The sequence below is a fragment of the Pagrus pagrus genome, assembly GCF_965226575.1.
Source record: "Pagrus pagrus genome assembly, chromosome: 17".
NCBI classification, from domain to species: Eukaryota; Metazoa; Chordata; class Actinopteri; order Spariformes; family Sparidae; genus Pagrus; species Pagrus pagrus.
In genome coordinates, this window is record NC_140201.1 from 2,071,821 (window position 1) to 2,091,722 (window position 19,902).

General features: G+C 38.3%; 2 protein-coding genes across 6 annotated transcripts in view; one reads left to right on the forward strand and one right to left on the reverse strand.

The window, feature by feature from the left end:
• Nucleotides 1–19,902, reverse strand: part of col14a1b (collagen, type XIV, alpha 1b) — a 166,030-nt gene that overhangs the window by 35,463 nt on the left and 110,665 nt on the right. For all 5 annotated transcript variants that reach the window (XM_084379990.1, XM_084379993.1, XM_084379989.1 and 2 more), the window contains 4 exons: nucleotides 15,876–16,034; nucleotides 12,111–12,188; nucleotides 11,468–11,554; nucleotides 10,085–10,138 (listed from right to left, as the gene is read on the reverse strand). In XM_084379990.1, the coding sequence (XP_084236116.1) occupies nucleotides 10,085–10,138; nucleotides 11,468–11,554; nucleotides 12,111–12,188; nucleotides 15,876–16,034 (378 nt within the window). The remainder of the gene's footprint in view (nucleotides 1–10,084; nucleotides 10,139–11,467; nucleotides 11,555–12,110; nucleotides 12,189–15,875; nucleotides 16,035–19,902) is intronic.
• LOC311273108 (uncharacterized protein) lies at nucleotides 5,607–9,488 on the forward strand. The gene is made up of 4 exons (XM_084379996.1): nucleotides 5,607–6,099; nucleotides 6,318–6,425; nucleotides 6,912–7,106; nucleotides 7,180–9,488. Exons 1-4 carry the CDS (start codon nucleotides 5,946–5,948, stop codon nucleotides 7,263–7,265), a joined length of 543 nt encoding a protein of 180 aa, XP_084236122.1. The 5' UTR covers nucleotides 5,607–5,945; the 3' UTR covers nucleotides 7,266–9,488.

A 19,902-nucleotide genomic window follows, 5' to 3' on the forward strand; every position in this document is an offset into this window, starting at 1 on the left:
GTCGAATCTCAGTGTAGGCTGTAACTTTAGTTAATGTGTTTTCTTTTCTCATCATCATTATGATCACATATAGCTCCAAGTTTGAGCAAATAAATGAGCAAATGAGCATTAATTCTCCGCCGGGCTGCAGCACCAGCTTTCCTGCTTGTGTACATAAAATACATTAAATTCTGACACCACAACTGTAGTGTACCGAATATCAATAGATGACAACCAGAAAAAAAAACGTTTTATTGATCTGATTCACCGGCTGCTTCTTTCTTTCAGTTGTGGCGTCAGAATTTAACACAAATATTTGTGCTTTCTATTCCTTATATTTTCTACAACAGGCTTATAGAAAGAAGAACGATGCCACGTCATGTCAGACAGTTTTCTCTAGCTTTATTAAAATACATAATCAGCAGCTTCACAGTAGTCGGATATACAGAAGGTTATTTAAAGCGGAGTGAGTCCCTGAAGCAGTCACCCTGCAGGAGGAGATCCCTTGGCCAAGTGATCAATGTATTTGTTGCAGACCTCTTTGCTGTCCTCAGCGCGCGGGGGTGGGGGCGCTGGCGTAGCAAGCTTTTCAAAAGCCACGGGGCGCTGTGTGTGACTTATGCGCTGATAAAGAGGTGGGTGATCGATTTGCCTGGCATCGCTTGATTCAGTTTCAGCAGCACCGCGGTGGACAGCTCTCACTAAGAGCTTCTTAAGAAGCTTCTTTGGCTTGATCTTATGGTTCTCCTAAGAAGGCAGTTAAGAACGCGTCTGGGAAACACCCGTATCTTAGCGCTCCTCCTTAGCCGAACCCTTCTTAAGAGCTTTCTTAAGTCCTTAAAACGATCGAATCTGGGAAACGCCGCCAATGCTGTTATGTTCCTTAAATGGCTTGATTTAGTGATCAAAGTTTCATTTTCTTAACAATAAAGATGCCGTGTTCATCCATCTAGTTCTCTTATAACTGCACGCCATTATAAAATAACTTTAAATCAAATCCTTAATCATTGATAAAAGTGCGTGCTTCCCCCCCCCCCCCCTTCTGAGAAAATAGTTCCGACGTCCATGAAGCCGGTGAATCAGATCAATAGAACGTTTTTGTTTTTTTTTCTGGTTATCATCTATTGACATTTCCGTACGCTACAGTTGTGGTGTCAGAATTTAATGTATTTTATGTACACAAGCAGGAAAGCTGGTGCCGCGGCCGGCGGAGAATTAATGCTCATTTGCTCATTTATTTGCGCAAACTTGGAGCCAAACGTGATCATAATGATGATGAGAAAAGAAAACACATTAACTAAGGGTAGTGCCTTTACAGAGATTCGAACTCATACTAGGAGAAGATTCTGCTTACTTAGGGAGCTGCTCTACCGGGGGAGCTATACGTCTGTTATAACACACATCAGCGTCTGGACATACGTGCTGCTGTCGTGTCTTCAACCTAAGAACTGATCTTTATACATTTTTTCGTTGAGTAAAAATCCTCTCTGAATTATGGAGCTGGTAAGAATCATTTCTTAAATGCTTGTATGGACGTTGAAACTTCTGTAGGCTGTGCGTAATAGTTTCTGCCTCCGCTTATTAGCCGTGGCTGCAGCGAGCGAGCGAGCAAAATCACAACCTCAGATGTCTTTAGGGTATCAGATTTTATTATAGGCTATTCTTATATTTAAGCAACATCCAGTCAGGCCGTGATATAGGCTCACGGGGGCGGACTGGGACAATAATTCAGGTCGGCAATTTTACCAGTAAACAAATGTTCCTTAAAAAACGACTAATGTAGTTTAGCTCTACTGTAAAACAAAGAAAGCACAAGTGATTATCCAAGGTCACCCAGATAACTGAGGTGTCCCACCGTTGTGAAACAATCAGTCTGAATCAATCTGATACGGTTTAGCAGTCCCCCTCTCCATTCACTCCACCTGTAGCCTAAAACAGCGCCACTCTCCATTGCAGCTACATTGTGGTCAAATGTGGAATTGTCCCAAAATCGTTTGAGCTGCAATTCAGTACTATGCTTCCACCTAGTGGCTACAGTTGTCACTGACATTTCACGCATTGCGTGAATCTCGCTCCCCGCGAGTGAAATGGCCACTTTGAAGTAGTACCTACTGTACGTTTGTTTAGGTTGAATTTTCTATTTCTCTCTTAACAGTTTATAACTGAGGCACAAAAAACACTTGGCTGTGGTTAGGAACATATAAAGGGGGCGACAGTGACGGGTGAACTTATATAAAGTGCCTTTATTTTGAAAATGTACAGAGACATTTTGATATTTATTATGAAGGAAACATTTTCCATGGAAACATAAAGAAGTTATTGCACTAAAAACACAAAGCCCATGCAACTATTCAACTTCGGTATCTTTGAGTAATGAAGCCTCATCTTTGGCTGAAGAAGACTGTGTTTCTTGTGAAGGATCAAAGGCAGTTCTGAGAGGAGGAAATGTTCATTCTTTCAATGTCCACATGACATGTGAGTCTGAACCTGTCCTTTAACAGCAAAATATACCACATAACTAGAAATCATTTTCAGAATACACTCTTTGAACCTCATTTAAGCACAATTACTTGATGTTGTTGATCTACTCTGGTTCTTGTTCATACTTGAAAACTGATAATCCACGTGTTATAACACCTCCACATACTGAACAAGACAGGTTAAAGTACACCAAATAACTAAAATCCCCTTTGGAATAGGGAGAGTGATTTTTCATTGTGCACAGGAAGTAAGGTAGTTGTTCTTTAGTATAAAGCACAATGATTTGTTTGTGTTTCTTACTTTGTTCTGGTTCTCACCAGATATTTTGGTCACTCTGGAAAATGACCAACTGCAGACCAGATACGACAATCTGAGCAACAACTACACCCAACTCAAGGAAACAGTTTCAGGTAAGAAAAAGTCTCAAAACAAATGAGCAAATACCAAATATACACAATCCAATGTTACACTACATACTTAGATTAAAGACTCTCACATTATCACACTGTTTATCTATTGTTGTATTTCTCAAAACATGACAGTCAACATCAGTGAGTTACAGGATGAGGTAAAAAAGCTGAGGAGCAAAATTAAAGGTAAGAAAAATTGAAAATGAGCAACTGTAATGTCAATTTATATGATATAACTTGACTGTGCTTCAACTTTAAATTATAACTGTTTCATGTCGTTGACATTTTTTGCCATGTGGATATTTCAGACAGTCACAAATGAGATATTAAATCCTGAGTGAAAATACAGAGTAAACAGCCTGAATGGGGAAAGTGGTGATCAAGAAAGATCTTAAACTAAATAGAGAAATCAAGAAGTCAATTTGACACAGAATGACATGAAATCTATCTTTAAAACACGTGTTTGACATTAAGAGAAAAGGTGTCCTGAGGGATGGACGAAATTTGGATGCAGCTGTTACTTTAGATCCAATCAGAAGAGAACATGGTTTGGAAGCAGAACTGACTGTCAGAGCAAAGGAGCAGATCTGGTGGTCATAAACAACAAAGATGAACATGTGAGTGTGTTTGTCAATGAGTGTGTGTTAGTAAAGTGCCTCTAATTCAACCTGCTTTGACTCTGTCATTTGGACCTGTTTTCCTGTCAATACTATTTTCATATTTCAGACTGTGTGTATTTTAAAGCTTGGTTTTGTTGTTTTGTTTGCAATGAAACATTTTAATAATTATTTATATTTAACAACATTTCTTTACTAGAATAGAAAAACTAAATGATGAACAGAGAAATGATTTTTGTCTTTTGTTGAATACCAGAAATTTGTCAGTGACCTGAACAACATGAATGAAGAGTCCTGGATTGGTCTAAAGAAAAAATGGCCAACGGGAAGTAGTTATGAATGGAAGTGGGTGGACGGATCACCGCTGACAGAAATGTGAGACATTTTAAAGTTTTTATTTCTTTCACATTTCCATCAAAGTAACCGCTTATCTTTAAAATAAGTGTGTTCTCAAACTGAAATATGAAAAAACCCCAAAGTTTTTTATAAATGTCTGTTAGTGAGGAGGTGTGGAGCTGCTTCATCAACCAGCACTACAGTTATAGTTTATATTACAATATGTGCTCCAGGATCATTTGTTTGAAAGAGAAAACGTCTTCTCCACTCTGTCAAATAAATGTGAATATTATTAATATTATCAACTTAAAGAGACACAATGATTGGGAAACCATCTTTGTGTTTCAAATCAGTGGATCTATAATCTCTTTCTTTTTCTGATTGATTCCTGCAAATGCTAATCACATGAATTACTGTAAACAGAGAGACAAGATTACTACACATATTAAACAAGTTTTTGAACAACTATCAATAATGTAGAAAACAAATATTTGAAGTAATATTCAACAACTTATTTCAAATTGAAAATAATCATAAGTTTCGGCCATGTTTAAAAGGAAAATATTATTTTGTCTGACAGGTTCTGGGCACCAGGACTGCCAAAAAAATCATTGGAACAGTACACAACATGCTGCAATCAACAAGGACAATGGACACAAAGTGGAAATAGTGATTTTAAGCACTTTATCTGTGAGTACTAGATTTCTTTAATTCTATGATGACAGAAATGTACCACACATTTCTGTCTGGATTGCTCTGTAAAATCAGACCAACTTAGATTTCACATTTGTTCATTTGTTTATATTGTGTGACATGCATAATAACCTGGATCACACACATATTGTTCCTCTGCCTTACATGCTGTATGACTTGATTGGAAGTGATCCAACACAGCTACATGTGTATTACTTACTCTGTAGCCCTGCAGGATTATCACAATAAAAGCTTGTCTTTACTTTGCTTTGGCTGATTTATAAGTTTGTATTCAGTTCGATCTGTCTGCGTTCAATATGTGAAAATGATGCCAAGTTTTGTCTGAGTACTCTTTGATACACCAGCTGCTTATTTTCAGCTTCTGCAGCAGAGAGAATATTCCACTTTATCTGAATAAAATCCAGGAGTACTCCATTCCTGAGGGTGGTGGTAGTGCACCAACAGCTGGAAATGCCAAAAAGAGCCACAAGAGAAATAACTTACATTTTAGGTTTAGTTGTAACAACAATACTTGGGCTAACTGCCGATAATGCACACATATACATACACAGATACATTTAGAAGGAGGCAAGGATGGATCACGAGTGAGATACAAGTAATCTTCCAAATCAGAAATCCTCTAAACTGGAATATAATATATGACACATACAATTCAAATTTGACTGAAAAGAAAACTAAATAGAGTACCCTAACTACCTCGTAGAAAAAAAATTACCACAATTTTTCTTTGTTTTTTGGCAATAATATATATTCTCAAATTTGAAGGCAAGTTTTCTTCTTGGCCTATCATTTACACTGCTCTACAGAGATGGTTCAGTGGTCGCACTGATCAGGGATGAAATAAATGACATCACAAACATCACATGCATAGCATCCGGGGGAACGATTAGTTGGCTAATGTTTGACTTAGTGTTACTCAAGCTGTTACTCGAGCCATCAAACATTTACAGACATAGTTACAGGAGTAAAGATTATGAACTTGATAGCATTTTGATTTTGATTTGATAAGATTTGGTTGTGTTAGGATATGATTATCATGCCATTGCTGCCAGGAGTGAAGTAAAATATATTGGTTTAAGATATTTTCATGGTTGCAAACAAAGACAATTCCCTATTACATTAATGAATGTTTGACTATCCATAAAAAATGGTGGAAATTCTATTTTTCTCCCATTAAGTTAAATTTACTTCCTGACTCATTACTCAACAGTTAATACCAGTCTGAAAAAGAAGAGCTGCTATGGTGATATGGCAACATGTCCGATAGCGTGCAGCAGCACATGTGCTGATTGTGTATCTGTATTTGTGGTTTGTCTTGCTGCTACTTCCTTGATGCTCGCTTGTTGAAAAGCTGACACACTCACAGAGAAACAGTGAAGAACAGTTTTAGGTTCATTCACCTCTCAAGATGTCTACAGACGTTCAAGCACCAGATTTGAGTTTGAATGTGAGATATAGCACAGCGGACAAAAAGAACGGAGCAGAAAAAGAGGAGGGGGCAATCTATGACAATGAGGACACTCTGAAACACGGACAGACTGATCTTGGGCCCCATAAAGTCAGTAAGTAACAACAAAAACAGACTAAGAAGTGTGTGCATGTTTGATTAAAAATTGAACAACATTCCTCTTTTTTCCACTTAAGTGTTTATGGAAGGTCCGAGCCTGTGGACTGAGACTTGAAGATGTTGAGATGCAATTTAATGCCACTTGAGTTAAAATTTCTGAGTTCTTCAAATGCGCCTCATGAAAATATGTTTTAATGTACTATGTCTCTGTAGGACCACGGACCCAAAACAATCTCTCAGCTGTCCGTAGAAGACGTTTCACTACCGCAAGCATTCTGGGAGTGATGTATCTTCTGATCTTGGCTGGGATCTTCACGCGCTGTGAGAATTTATGTTCCTTTCTAAACATATCAGGCTCTAGTTTGTGCTCAGTTTTTCTAAAGTTTTTAATAACTAATTAAATATTTGTAAATAAATAAATGTGCAGCATTAATGGAGTAATGCTTAAAATGCATATCAACTATTTCAATGAAACAGTCTCCAACATGTAGATGCATTTAAACGAGCATCGAAAATTTGCTTTTAATGTTGTTAAAGCAGGATTATGGATAAAGCAGTCGCATGCACTAAATTAAATTAATGAGTGATTTTTAAATTATTCAAAGCTGCTCAATAGACCATACTCCTTAATATACAGTCCCACCCTCCACCATGAGCAAGTACTCAGCGACAGTGGCAAGAAAAACTGCCCTTTTATTAATTTTGTTTTAATTTCAACACAGAAAGGAACTTGACATCTCCATAACTTTCAATCAAAGTGATTTTATGTTGTTAACCTGCATTTTGTTTGGTTTCTGTTCTCACCAGATATTTTAGCCACGTTGGATAAACAAAATTTGGTGACAGAAAGAGACCAGCTCAGTATCTCTCTGAACCAGGCACGAGCCACAATGATTAATCTCACTGAGGAGGTTCACGAGCTACAGAGCAGAAATGACATCTTGAGCAAAAACAACCGCCAGTCAGAGGATGAACTAAAGAAGCTGAATGTTGACTTAGAAGGTAAGACTAGTTGTGAAATAAACAGATCTTTGAGTCTTGAAAGTGTTGAAATTAGCTTTTTTTTTCCTCCCAGATTGTAGAAAACAGCGGTTCAGGGACCCGTCGCTCCGTGGCTTCGGGACGGACTGCCATTTCTCCCCACTGTTCGGAGGTTATTGAGGTTATTACAAGTCTGCACCTGTCATGTACCTGATGGGGACATGGATGTCTGAGCCAAATTTCATGACAATCCATCCAATAATTGTTGAGATATCTCAGTCTGTGAATCCACAGACCATCCATAGAGAGATGCCTGTAGATTAAAACCAACCTGTACAAATACTATTTCACTGAACTTTAGTGAGCACGATCAATATTGCTTTAGACAAGATACAATTCCTGTACAAGTTTAGAGTTAAATGAACTTTAAAGTACTTTATTGGCCAAGACTTATTACACTTTTAAAGCAAGATGTAAATAATAATTATGAAGTTACTGATCAATTTAGAGCCTGATTTACCAAGAAACTCTACTGAACTTCTTTCATAATCTTTCATAGACTGTAAAAAAATATGAAAACAACTGAGTCTGAAAAATCCTGACATCATATCCTGCATATGACTATAGAAAAATTGGGCTCAAATGGCCCTTTATCTGATTTTGTTGACATCGACCAACTCCCGTCACAAATAATTCAACTTTAAGTCAGCATTTTGTTGTATGACATGCTTAATAAGAGGATCACATGCAGCAGATATACAAGCTGCCGCTCACGTCTGATACTGCAGAGTAGAAACCACATCTGACAGCGACACGAACATCCTGTGAGAAATTACATGAAAAGTTATATTTGGCTAATTTTCTTTTGAACAAATTAGTCCTAGTTTGAGACTTTAAATATATTATAGGCTGAGTGCCTCAGCAATTTCTCCCTTTCACTACCGTACGCCACTTTACTTTTTACTTTTTTTTTTTTTATCTGGGCAAACAGTCTGGCACATGTAACCTCAAACCCAGCAGAAACGAAGCGACACTGTCCCCCTGTGGTGCCCCAATAATACGTTTTATAAACACATCGATTTCATTTTCAGTCTATCAAAAGGTTTCATGAACTGTGTCATTATATGAACTCTAGTTACATCAGTGCAAAGTGCCAAAACTGGAGATAATGAACAACCTGATTCTCAAATAAGTTGGGACGCTGTGTGAAACATTAACTACACAGAACGGCTAATTTACTAATCCTCCTGTGACATCTACTCTATTGAAAACAGTATCAAGAAGACATATTTGATGTTTAACCTCAGCAACTTCATCGATTTTTGTAAATATATGCTTATTCTGAATTTGATGGCAGCAACATGTTTCAAACAAGTTGGGACAGGAGCAACAAAAGACACTCTCAAAAACACCAGTTCATCACTCCAGAGGTGAAGAGGTTCATTGGTAAGAGACGATAGTATCATGATCGGGTATGAAAGGGGCATCCTTAAATGGCTCAGTCGTTCACAAGCAAAGATGGGGCGAGGTGTTCCACTTTGTAGAAAACTGCGCAGCCAAATAGTCCAACTGTTTCAAACATTTCTCAGTAGTTTAGGGATTTCTCCATCTACTGACCATAATATCATGGAGAGATTCAGATGATCAAGAGAAATCTCTTTAAAAGGGAGCCGAGCCCAAAACAACAAACAGCAACAAGGAGAAAGATAGTGGGTACTTACCTTTTCTGGTTTGTGTGAAATTCTCGTCTGCGCTTTTTTTTTCCATCGCAAGATTATTTTTTTCGGTTTTGTTGTTATATTGTCAAAAATGTTGTGCCTTTTAAAATGTTATTGCTTTGTCTGTATTGTTCTTTAAGGGCTGTCAGGATTTGAATTTATGATAACGATGTTATTGTGATATTTATACAATTTTGTGTATTTTGTCTGGGTTTTGTGTAGGGAGGTGGAGAGAGAGTCTGTAAGTGTATACAAAGAACAATTACTATAAAGTACTGAATTACTAGTGAGGAGGCAACAAAAGATGAACAAGACTGAACATCTTCAGACGATGTTATCATATGTGTATTATTAACACAATATCAATATTTCATTTTTTAATATCACGGTTATCGTGAATATCCAATATTGCAACAGCCCTTATTTGTTTTATGGTGTACTTTATTCTGTTATCAAGTTTTTTTGGTGTGTGTGTCTGAAATGTGTGATTTTTATTTGTCTTTTTTTTCCAGTTTTGTCAAGTTACATCTGAAATGTGTGTTTTCTGTATTGTTGTTGTTTAATGAAAGACTGTGTTTTCTCTTTTCTCATGTATTTGTGTCATGTTGTGTTGTTTGGAGTTATGTATATATATATGCTTTATTTCTTACAATCACTGCATCTAATAAAGGAAATGTGCCTGAAACATTACATTAATGACTCTCTATATGTATGATTCATTATTGGCATTGTTTTGCTTTAGTGTGTATGTAAGTGTACAGAGGTTGAGTGTGTGTGTGTGTGTGTGTGTGTGTGGCTGTGAGTGCTCACAGCTGCCATGTTCACTAGTATAATAGAAAGACAGTGACCTACTTGACAACAGGCCTCTGTCTGTCAGGCTGTTCCTGCAAAACTTACCTGAATAAATAAAACAGAAAAAAAAAAAAAAAAATACAAAAAAAGAAAAATAAGATGACCTCTGACAAGCCGGCTCCGGTAGCTCAGCCAAAGCAGATACAATGTAAATATGTTAATACAAGGAAAGCCACTGAGTATCTGCTTTTTGCTCGCTGAGAGCAGGATGTAAAGGCAACGTAAGCGTCTGTTAGGTTGCAGCTAGAGGATGGTTTCAGATGACCTTTATATATGTAATAGATATATGATGGCACAGCCTGATATGCACTGCATTTAGATAGCAGCAATGTATCACTTCCTGTTTTTACTCTAGAGCTGCAGATTTTCACACTTTTTACTTGTCGCTGTTTCTCAAAACAGGTAAAAAAAGAGTGAGTGTAAACTTACCACAGGGCCTGGCTCTCCACGATCACCTCTGGCTCCTCTGATCCCTGGGCCTCCCTGTTTGACACAAACAAATAGCATAGAGTTGGTACACAATCAACACATTATTGAGTTCACAGAGAATGACCCGATCACAAGTGGACAGCTCTGAGTACAACACTCAAACCACATTGGTTTGGGCCGCATGTGACCACATGTCTGCTAAACTGACATCCTCTGTGAAACAACAAGAAGAAGAAGAGGCCACAACAAGAAGTTGAATGGATTCAACACCGTCTGGTTTCCAGGTGGTTAATTGTGACCCTCTATTAACCTGCCAATGTCAGTGACAGATGTTCGTGAACGCACTGTTTCAACTAACCATTGAACTAGTGAACACAATATCTCCTGAGTTGTTGCCTGAGCAGAAAAGTGACAGAAGAAGTTTCTAAAATTCCTTAAAAGAATCGCTGCATTTTGTGAGTTGTTGAGTTGAGAAAAACTTTCTAAACTTGGTGAAACACTGTTTTTTACAAATTCTAAATCATTGGTGCCTTCTTGTAAATTCAGCATTAAATCAAAACATGAAGTTGTTTGTTTCCTTGAAGTGTCAGTTTGATGCGGCATCGCTGTACCAGCCTATCTGCTTCTGTGTTTAAAGTGCGTCTTACTGTCTCACACTAAATGTATCAAAGAAGACGACATTGTCATGACCATAAACGTGCCAAATTTGACAAATACAGTAGACATTAACCAATACAGGATACTTCTTTGTCATGTGTGGAAAAAATCCCCTGACTCCCTTGAAAAAGTCTTAACATTTTTGTGAGTTGTTGAGTTTGGAGAAATGCTGTTTTGAACCCATTTATGAATTCAGAAAATATTATACATGAAGATATATACATGGTCCCTCAAGACGCATGTTACTACCAGATGTGAACTGACAAGCCGACTGTAAAGCTGTCCACTTGTGATCGAATCACTCAGGACAGATGTTGATACTAAACGTGATCAGCCTCACAGTGTCTCACAGTAGTGCACACTGTGTCTTTACAGAATGACAGCTAATCTTACAACCAACAAAACTGACAAACAAGCTGAGAAACACAAGTTTTAATCTGCAAAATGGAAACTGAAAAGAAAACTGCACTGAATAAACTTCTGGAACTCAAACTGTACATGAGGCATATGACGTGCAGGTGATGTTGTGCGTGCTTCAGTTGTTCACTGCCTGTTTTCTACCTGCTGTTATATATCTAATATTCCTGAAGAAACCTCTCTGATGAGCAGGTGTGATCAAGATGTATACTTTATATATGTGTATTTACAATATGATCCAAATCATTAACTTTGTCCGTGTCTGATTGTGAGTGGGTTTAATATTTGGTGTATTTGTGTGTGGCTCACTGGAGGTCCAGCAGGGCCGGGGGGGCCTTTGCTGTCCTGGGTGCAGGTGCAGGCTTTGGGCATGGCTGGGCAGTCTGCCTCCTTCCTCTGGATGATCAGAGCGTGATGAGGATGACATGAAGACAAAAAAAACCAAAAAAATGAAAAAGAAGAAAAGAGAGAAAGAAAGAAAAGAAAACATATGGCAATGACATGTCATGAGAAGTGATAAAATAAAGAAAGCAAAGTGCGAGTGTGACTTATTCATTCACATAAAACATGAATCTTTCATCTCTTATTGTGTGACTGTAACGTATATTCAAGCTGACAGGGAAAGCATTTTCTTGCTAACTTCTCTGACACGTCTTGTTGGAAACAGGAAATATCTAGTTGATTTGGTATTAGGCGTCATTTCCACCTACAGATTACAGATTATCAAGTTACCGTTAAAGACACAGTGCTGTCGGGTTTATAAAAGAGAAGATAAACATAATGTAAAACCGTTAAAAAGGTTTTACAATACTTCCCAATGCACAGATGATTTATGGTAGTGTACAAGATACAGTAAATTACTTTCAACAGTTATTTAATTGTTATTCTGTGCACAGACAGAAGAGTTAACTGGAGTAAACAGATGTTTAGAGAGAAATGAGCTTGACCTCACCAGACCAGGAAGTTCACAGCATTTGTCTCTGTTTGCCCACGAAGTGCTGCAGACGATATCAAAGATCTGGAGCTGGAACTGCAGAGGAGGAAATCACACACAACAACCTTTAACAACACAAACCAGCAAGATATGCAGAAATAAATAATTGACTGAACTGAAGTGAAGTATACAGCGTCCCACAAGGCTGGAAATGATTCAGTCATTAAAAGAAGCAGTGCAAGAAGGAGGAAGAGTTTTCTTGTGTTTCAATAAACTGAAAAATCTCATTTTGTGGTTTTAGTCAACGTATTTTACTCATGCAGTGATCAATAACTGTTCACCATCTCCAAGCAAATAAACTCACACAGGGATGAGACAGTTTTATATAAAGACCTGACTCAACATTACAGGGTAACTCTATTATAGGGTGAAGCAAATGATCCAAATCGATCCGAATCATTTTTCCTTTTCTAAACAAGCTGCTTACATTACCCACAATGCAACGTAACCACTGAGTGACATCACTGGAGCCAATTTATCAGCTTCCACTGAAGCCACAAAAAAAAACTTTGAACTACTTTTTTTCACATCTGCAGTTGTATTCGCCAAAAGACCTATAAACACACTTTAACGTGTGACATTTGTGGAGTTACCATCCCTTCAGTTTTTTTGTGAAACAAGAAGCACTCAGAGTACTCATGTCACAATGCTGACACCAGTAACTTTGATTAAATAAAGTAAGCAGTGTAAATTCAATCAAAAACCTACAATGTTCTCGACCACAGAGGAGGAAAGTACACAAAACCTGAGTAAATCAACTGTGATAAGAATCAACAGAATTGAAATTAAAATGTTGTTATTTTTATTTCAAATGACACAAATAAAATCACTGACGATCTCTGCTGCGGCTACAAATCACTCGCTGCCCTGAGGTATTTCAGTGCTGCACAAATGAATCATAATCCTGCCTCTAATGCCGAAAGAGAAAGATTACCTCAGGTTTACAGCTTTACTTTGAACCTCTTTGCAAGTGTCTGTGTTTTCGGTTTGTCTAATTAGGCGTGCTGAATTCTGAGGTACAAAATTAGAGTATTAGTCAGGGCCGCCCTGTGATTCATGGGGTTTAAAACACAGCAGGAGATTATAAGCCTCATCATGCATTATAAAAATATTCAAAGAACCAAAGAACACATTCAGCTGCTCCTGAAGGCCATGTATGAAAACTGTCTGTCCTTCAAGAGAAGCTGAAGGACTTACTTTCTGGTTCAAGAAGAGAAAACATACAACTTGATTAAGAAGGAAGAAAATTGTTGTAGGTACGCTATAACCAGCAGGACGCGCCAAAGCACCCTACTGGTGCATCACACCAGTCTATTTAAGTAAACCTAAATAAATATATGCTGCTTGGAACAAAAATATTTGTCCGATATGTTTTTTTCGCAATAAAGTATAACTACCACATTAGAATGACCCTCACTAAAAAATGATTTACAAATTCCCAGAGCCCTGCTGGTCAAACCATCCGTCTAAAACCTAAAGACTCTTCATTTACCATCATTACTGACAAGAAGAACAGCAGCAGAAAATGACGTTCAAGAAGCTGGAAACAGTAAATGTTTTACATTTCAGCTTGAAAAATGACAAAGTCAGCACTCCTGATTTCTTCATTGATGTGCTCTCTTGACACAGCAGCACTCTGCAGATGTTCTTGTACTGCTGCATCTAGTGATGCTACAAAAACCACCAGTCCTCTGTAAACACCCAGATCTTCGGGGCGTATACTTCTAACACTCTACAAATTTGAACTTCTATGCCTTCTGCTTCCTTTTCGCTTTATTTATCATGGCCTTGGGGCGGTGAAAGTCACAACCAGCGAGCTCCTATCTCTTGTTTTACAGCGTGTGAAGCGCTCATGTGCGACTTACAACGAGGGGCTTTTTCTTTTTTTTCTTTCAGACTTCAATGTTTCTTGTACCGCTTTTTCTCCATTACTCTCTCTTTCAACTCCTCGTTCTCCTTGATGAGACGGGGCATTTCTCTTTCCACAGCTCATATCTTGATTTTGCAATCTTTAATCTCGGCAGCGTTCATCTCAACCAGTTTAATAACATAACATAACATAACATATCATAACAACCATGACTGAATTTTCCCTCAGCTTGACACCAAAGTTGTCAATTTTGGTGGTTAGCTTTTCTACAGCATCAACAAGGGTCGCATTTCGGACTTCCTTTGGTTCTTGTGGGGTTTTCATGTTTGAAGGAGGTGCCAGGATTTGTGTTGGAGTAACAGCTGAAAATGCTATCGGCCGTAGTCGTGGTCACTCGTGTGTGCTAGGTTTCAGGCTGTAGTTATGCTGTAGTTCACACACTTTCCAACGTCCGCTTTACAATTTGCTATCTTATTTGACTTCTAAAACATCAAATGTATAATCAGTTTCATGTCGCTTGTGTGAGAGTTTGGAAGCGGCAAGCTACGGCCAAGGGTTTCTCACGCCGTCGGCCAGACAAACGTCACCCTCTGTAACTTTACACAATGTAGAACATTAATCACGATTTATTGCAGATTATACATGTTACTCTCTAACCGTATAATATTTAGGTTGCTTATTTAAAAACAAAGTCTTTTTCAATGAAAGTCTATATGATTCTTCTTCATGTGGGACAGGTGGGACGGCACCCCAACAAGCTGCATCTGATAATTAGACAAATGGAGGAAAATAAGGAAACTAAAATAGTAAAAGACAAATAGAAAAAGCAGAATCGACAATATGTTGAGAAGTAAATAATAATATTGTTCATGAACCTTGTACTCGGAGGTTTGCAATGTGTTTTCAAAGTATAAAATCGATAAAAAGAAAGGACTAGCAGCTGTGTTAGCGACCTCTTAAAGGTACATATCTCACCTTTGATCAGTAATTTGTTTCCTTCTGTAAAAATAACGAAATCAACTGCTCAGTTTTGGCCACTCACACAACTGTGAGCGGTGGAAAAAATGTTTAAAAATGACACTAGTGGGGATTATGTGACACATAAGTGGAATTCTTCAGCTTCAGAGAAGAGTCAATGTCAAGGGTTTTCTCTTCAAAGGGAGATCAAACCAATCAGTCACAAAGTCAGCTTCTCTGCTATTTCTAGAGGAGAGCGGCTTGAAATTGATTTGTTTGCATTCATAAAGCTGCTCGAGGAAATGGCTCTGCTTTGATGAAAAATTCATGCCGTTACTACTGTTGTAAAGAAGACACGAGAGGGTATCAGTGTGATCGAGCCAATCAGAAAAGAGTCGGGAGGTAAAAAAGAAAAGTTGATCCATGGTGGTGATTTTGATGGCCTTCTTTACAGCCAGAAGGCAAGCTGCAAAGTTATTTACATCGTTTTTTAAAATCTAAAATCTTCACTGTAGCTGCTGACCTAAAGCCTTGTGTGGCTGCACGAGCCTAAGAGCAAAACAGCGAGTCAAAATCAAATCTATTTCACATCTCGGGGCTTCTGGAGACTTGGATTACGTTGGACGAGCTGTATGGAGCCACTTTAGGTTTTTGTTTCGTTTTTTCCCCCTAGTTACTTCAGTTGTTTATGAAAATGCTGCTACACTGCTCTGCCTTTTCATTGACTACGAAACTTCACCTGACTTTCCATCAGCATGGGGGTGAGTGGATAGAGAGTGAATTTTCATTTTTGAGTGAACTGCTCCTTTAACATTTAGTAACTTTGAACATTTTGCTGCCTTTACTTTATCAGTATCTTGTGAATATGCAGTCGTGTGTGTGTGTGCTGTCCTCACCGGTGCAGAGTTGTCTTTGTTCCCTCTGGAGCGAACCATCCTGCCCAGGACTTCCACTCCGTCTATGGTGATGTTTCCGGCTGCGTTGATGTTTTTCTCGGCCACCATCTTGCAGTCGATCACCACTTTGGCGCTCGTCTTGCTGATGGCAATGTGGAGCTGTGTGAGAGAAAACATTGGACATGCTCACTCAGTCAGTCAGTCACCTCTTTAAATTTGTTTTTAGTGCTTCATGTGATAAACACCTGAAATGTTTAATCAATAAATCACCTGGGTTGATGACAGTTCATCAGCTTTACCATGTTTCAAGCAGAATGAGCACACAAGCTCAACGGTACGAATGTGTTAACTTTTCCTTATTACAGATCATTTGCCTACAAGTCACCTAAGTAATATGAAGACAGTATTTTAATATTTTGTAGACTAATACTGCATGAGGAGAATCAGTGTTTTACTCGTTCCTATATTTGCAGCCTCTACCAGGTTTTAGCTGTATTTTGCTGTGGTAGAACAGCGCCCTCTTCCTGTGTGGTGCTGAAAAGAGTAAAGCAGAGAGCAGAGGCTGATCATGGCTTACAGTCCAATTTACATTGATTAACATAAAAATTATATAAATGTTTCAGATTTAGCCAAGACTCTTGTTTTTATCTGCGTCCCCTGGTCAGGCTGTCCTACAGTAACGGTCCTATTTGTAGGAATAATTGATTTTTGAGTCCTAGTCCCAACTCATCAAGTACTGATGCATGTGGATGGTGGCTGACTTGTCCTACAATCCCAAAGTGTCAGTATTTGATGAGTTGGAAATGAGACTCAAAAATCAACTTCCTACGAATGGGACCTTTAAAAGAGAGTAATAAATATCGGCACATATCAGAACAACGTCTCTACCAAAACTAAACATCTTCTCTGCTTGATTCCAGGTGTCACCTTATATTTTCAAGTAAAGTAGGTGTAAAAAATGTGTTTAGTATGGTCTACACATTAAAGGGGCACTATGTAGTTTTGGGCAAGAAATTCAAACTCAGAATTGTAACATTTACAATATTAATGAGGTAATAATAATAATAAATATTACCATGTTAGCTCAATAGCTCCCAGGTCATGTGATCAATTGACTCAAAATGATGTTGGGATCATGTAACTACACTGGCTGCATGAGATACGCCTCTTGTTTTTACGTTTTACATCTCTAAAGATTTTTTATTAATTTTTATTAATTTTCATATGTAAATATTAGCATTTTAACTCAATAGCTTCCAGGTCATGTGATCAATTGACTCAAAATCAGTGTGGGATCATGTAACTACACTGGCTGCATGAGATACGCCTCTTGTTTTTACATTTTACATCTCTAAATATTTTTTAGTAATTTTTATTATTTTTTATAAATTTTTATATGTAAATATTAGCATGTTAGCTCAATACGCCTCTTATTTTTACATTTACACTAACGAATTTCGGCATGCATAAGTATCGTGACCAAACGCACAAAAAAGCCTCTTGGACCCACAACCTCAGTCCAACGGGAAGTTTGCCATTTTGGTTCAAAGTTGAGATGTTGCCGCCATTTCCACCCATTTCCATGGCTCGTACTTTAATTAACTTGCCCTACAGATTTAACGCCACAGACTTCACAGTCACTAAGACTCATCCTCATACCTTGATGATGAAAAGTGGTAAAAAGCTTTCGCCTACGTTATTCCTGGTGGGCATGACAGTCTGAACTTTCAATGCTTGGCCACTGTGAGAGCCATGTCAATGTGTGGTGTGTGTTGGACACAAACTGTGTTGTGGGTCAGCCTGATATCAATCAATCAGACGTCATTTATATACAATGTAGCACAAAGAGCTTCACACAATAAAAGCAAGCACAACAAAACAGAAGTGAAACTAAAAGACACACACACACACACACACACACACACACACACTTTCTCTCACACATAACACAAACATGCATTTCTGACAGAAGCTCACTGAGGCGCTATCTTTCGCTCAGCTATGTGCTGTGACGACAAACATCATCCAATTTACATGACATTCACAGGCTGTTTTCTCCAAATCACACATTACAACATGACATATAATTGATGGGTGAGCTCTCGGGCCACATAGTGGACAAACTCGCCCTCTGCGTCTGCCCTCCGACGGCGCCACGGCCCGACGTACGTGGGGGGGCGAGGGCCCGTTCATCGCTGCTTGCAGCTTTAATTTAGTTTGTTTCTTCTGGTTAACATTTATTTCCCCAAACTACATAGTGCAGATTTAAGTCTAAAAAAGTCTTAGTAGTCTTAAGTTAACATTATTTTTTTAGGGAGGCTCTTAAAAAAACGTCTAATTATCCAGTAAATAGGCTTGAATTGTGTCTTCACAGATTAATACGTGCTGCAAAGTGATCCAACTACTTTCATCTTGAATAAAAACAATCACACAAACCAAATGAAATTCAAAATGTCTGTTTGTGAAAGAAATGTGACCTGGTTTCACTTTGCATGTCAAATTTGGATGCAGTGCAAGCTCCTGTTTAAAATGAATGCCTTTACAGCTCCACAACCTGCAGCAGAGGTTGAACTGGGACAGAAATCCTGAAAGAAAATGAAACTAAGAGTACCTCTCTGAGTGACGCTGCTTGTAATTACACATGCAGGAAGCTCTGTCACCATCGCGGACAGTCAAGTGCTGAACTGTGAGGCGGATGAAACACCACCTGTCTGTGCTGAGTGGCTCCTCGACACCGTTACCCTCCTCTCCTCTCCTGTAACGGAGCTGCTGTCAGTGATTAACCTTCCTCTGTCAGCATGCCTTTGTTCGATGGGTATTAAGAAGAGTTTAAGCAACCGAGATATTCGCTGGCTTGCCTCCTACAGTAGGTGACGGCTTTATTTACAGAGAAGGAATATCTTGGGTTGTCTGTGTGCTTCTCTACTTTCTTTTTTCTCTATTTTATATATTTAAATCTGCATGTCCTATAGGCTACAATTACAATTCTCAGCAGTGCACATTAGCTTGTTAAAATACACCATGTTTGTTCTGGCAAAGTGTATATTCAAAATGCAAAACACACAGCTCAAAGGAAAACAGGCTGTAAACCTAAAAAGTCTGCTCTGTAATTTTCATTCCATATTTCCGAGCACAGTTGTGACATACTGAACATGCATGACTTGAGTTGGGATAGTCAGAAATTACACTTGTTTTTCTTTTGTTCTTGACACTAAAAATGAAATTCTGCTGTTTTTGGAGCTGGAAGACCTTTGTGTTCAGATCAGAGAAAATAAATGCAGCATTTTAGTTTTACTTGTGCCAAGAAATTCATGTTTCTGTTTACTTCAGCAGCCACAGATGGTTGTATAGTCTGCAAATTACACAGTTTTACAAACAGCAGGATGCAGACTGTTAATAACCTCAACACCCTGTAATAGTGAGCTTCATTTCCATGGCTGTAATCAGCCTGTCAGAGAAGGGAGGCAGTGTGACAGTTTGATTTCTCCCCTGGTTAATGTTGCGTCAGAGTTAGAATTGAACATTATTTTTATCTGCTAATGGAGATAAAATGAAACTCGTTGGAGTTTACCTGAAACCAGCTTACACACTTTTTATATACAGGTGATTTACACCTGCGTATAAACTAAGTCCAAGCCGCAAGCAAGTCGCTCGAAAGTCGACGGGCCCTGACGGCAAAAGTGCCGTCACAGATAAACTCTTGTGTGCTATTAATCATCTATCAGCACCAACTGTTTACAATTGTTTGTAAACAAATATTCTTAAATTCAACAGATTGGCGAGCTGGATGAAATTTGTCACATTTTGGTAATTGTTGATTTTGGGGTTTTTTTTTTTGGTAATTGTTAAATTGTTTTAATTTCTACTTTTAGGACATCAAGGTTCAGATGGAAGTACGTTCATTAATGTGGCTGCAGATGAAAATATAGAAACTCTGAAGGTTATCATAAAAGCCAGCCGCAATCAGAAGCTCTAAGTTCACTTGTGTGTGTGTGTGTGTGTGTGTGTGTGTGTGTGTGTGTACATA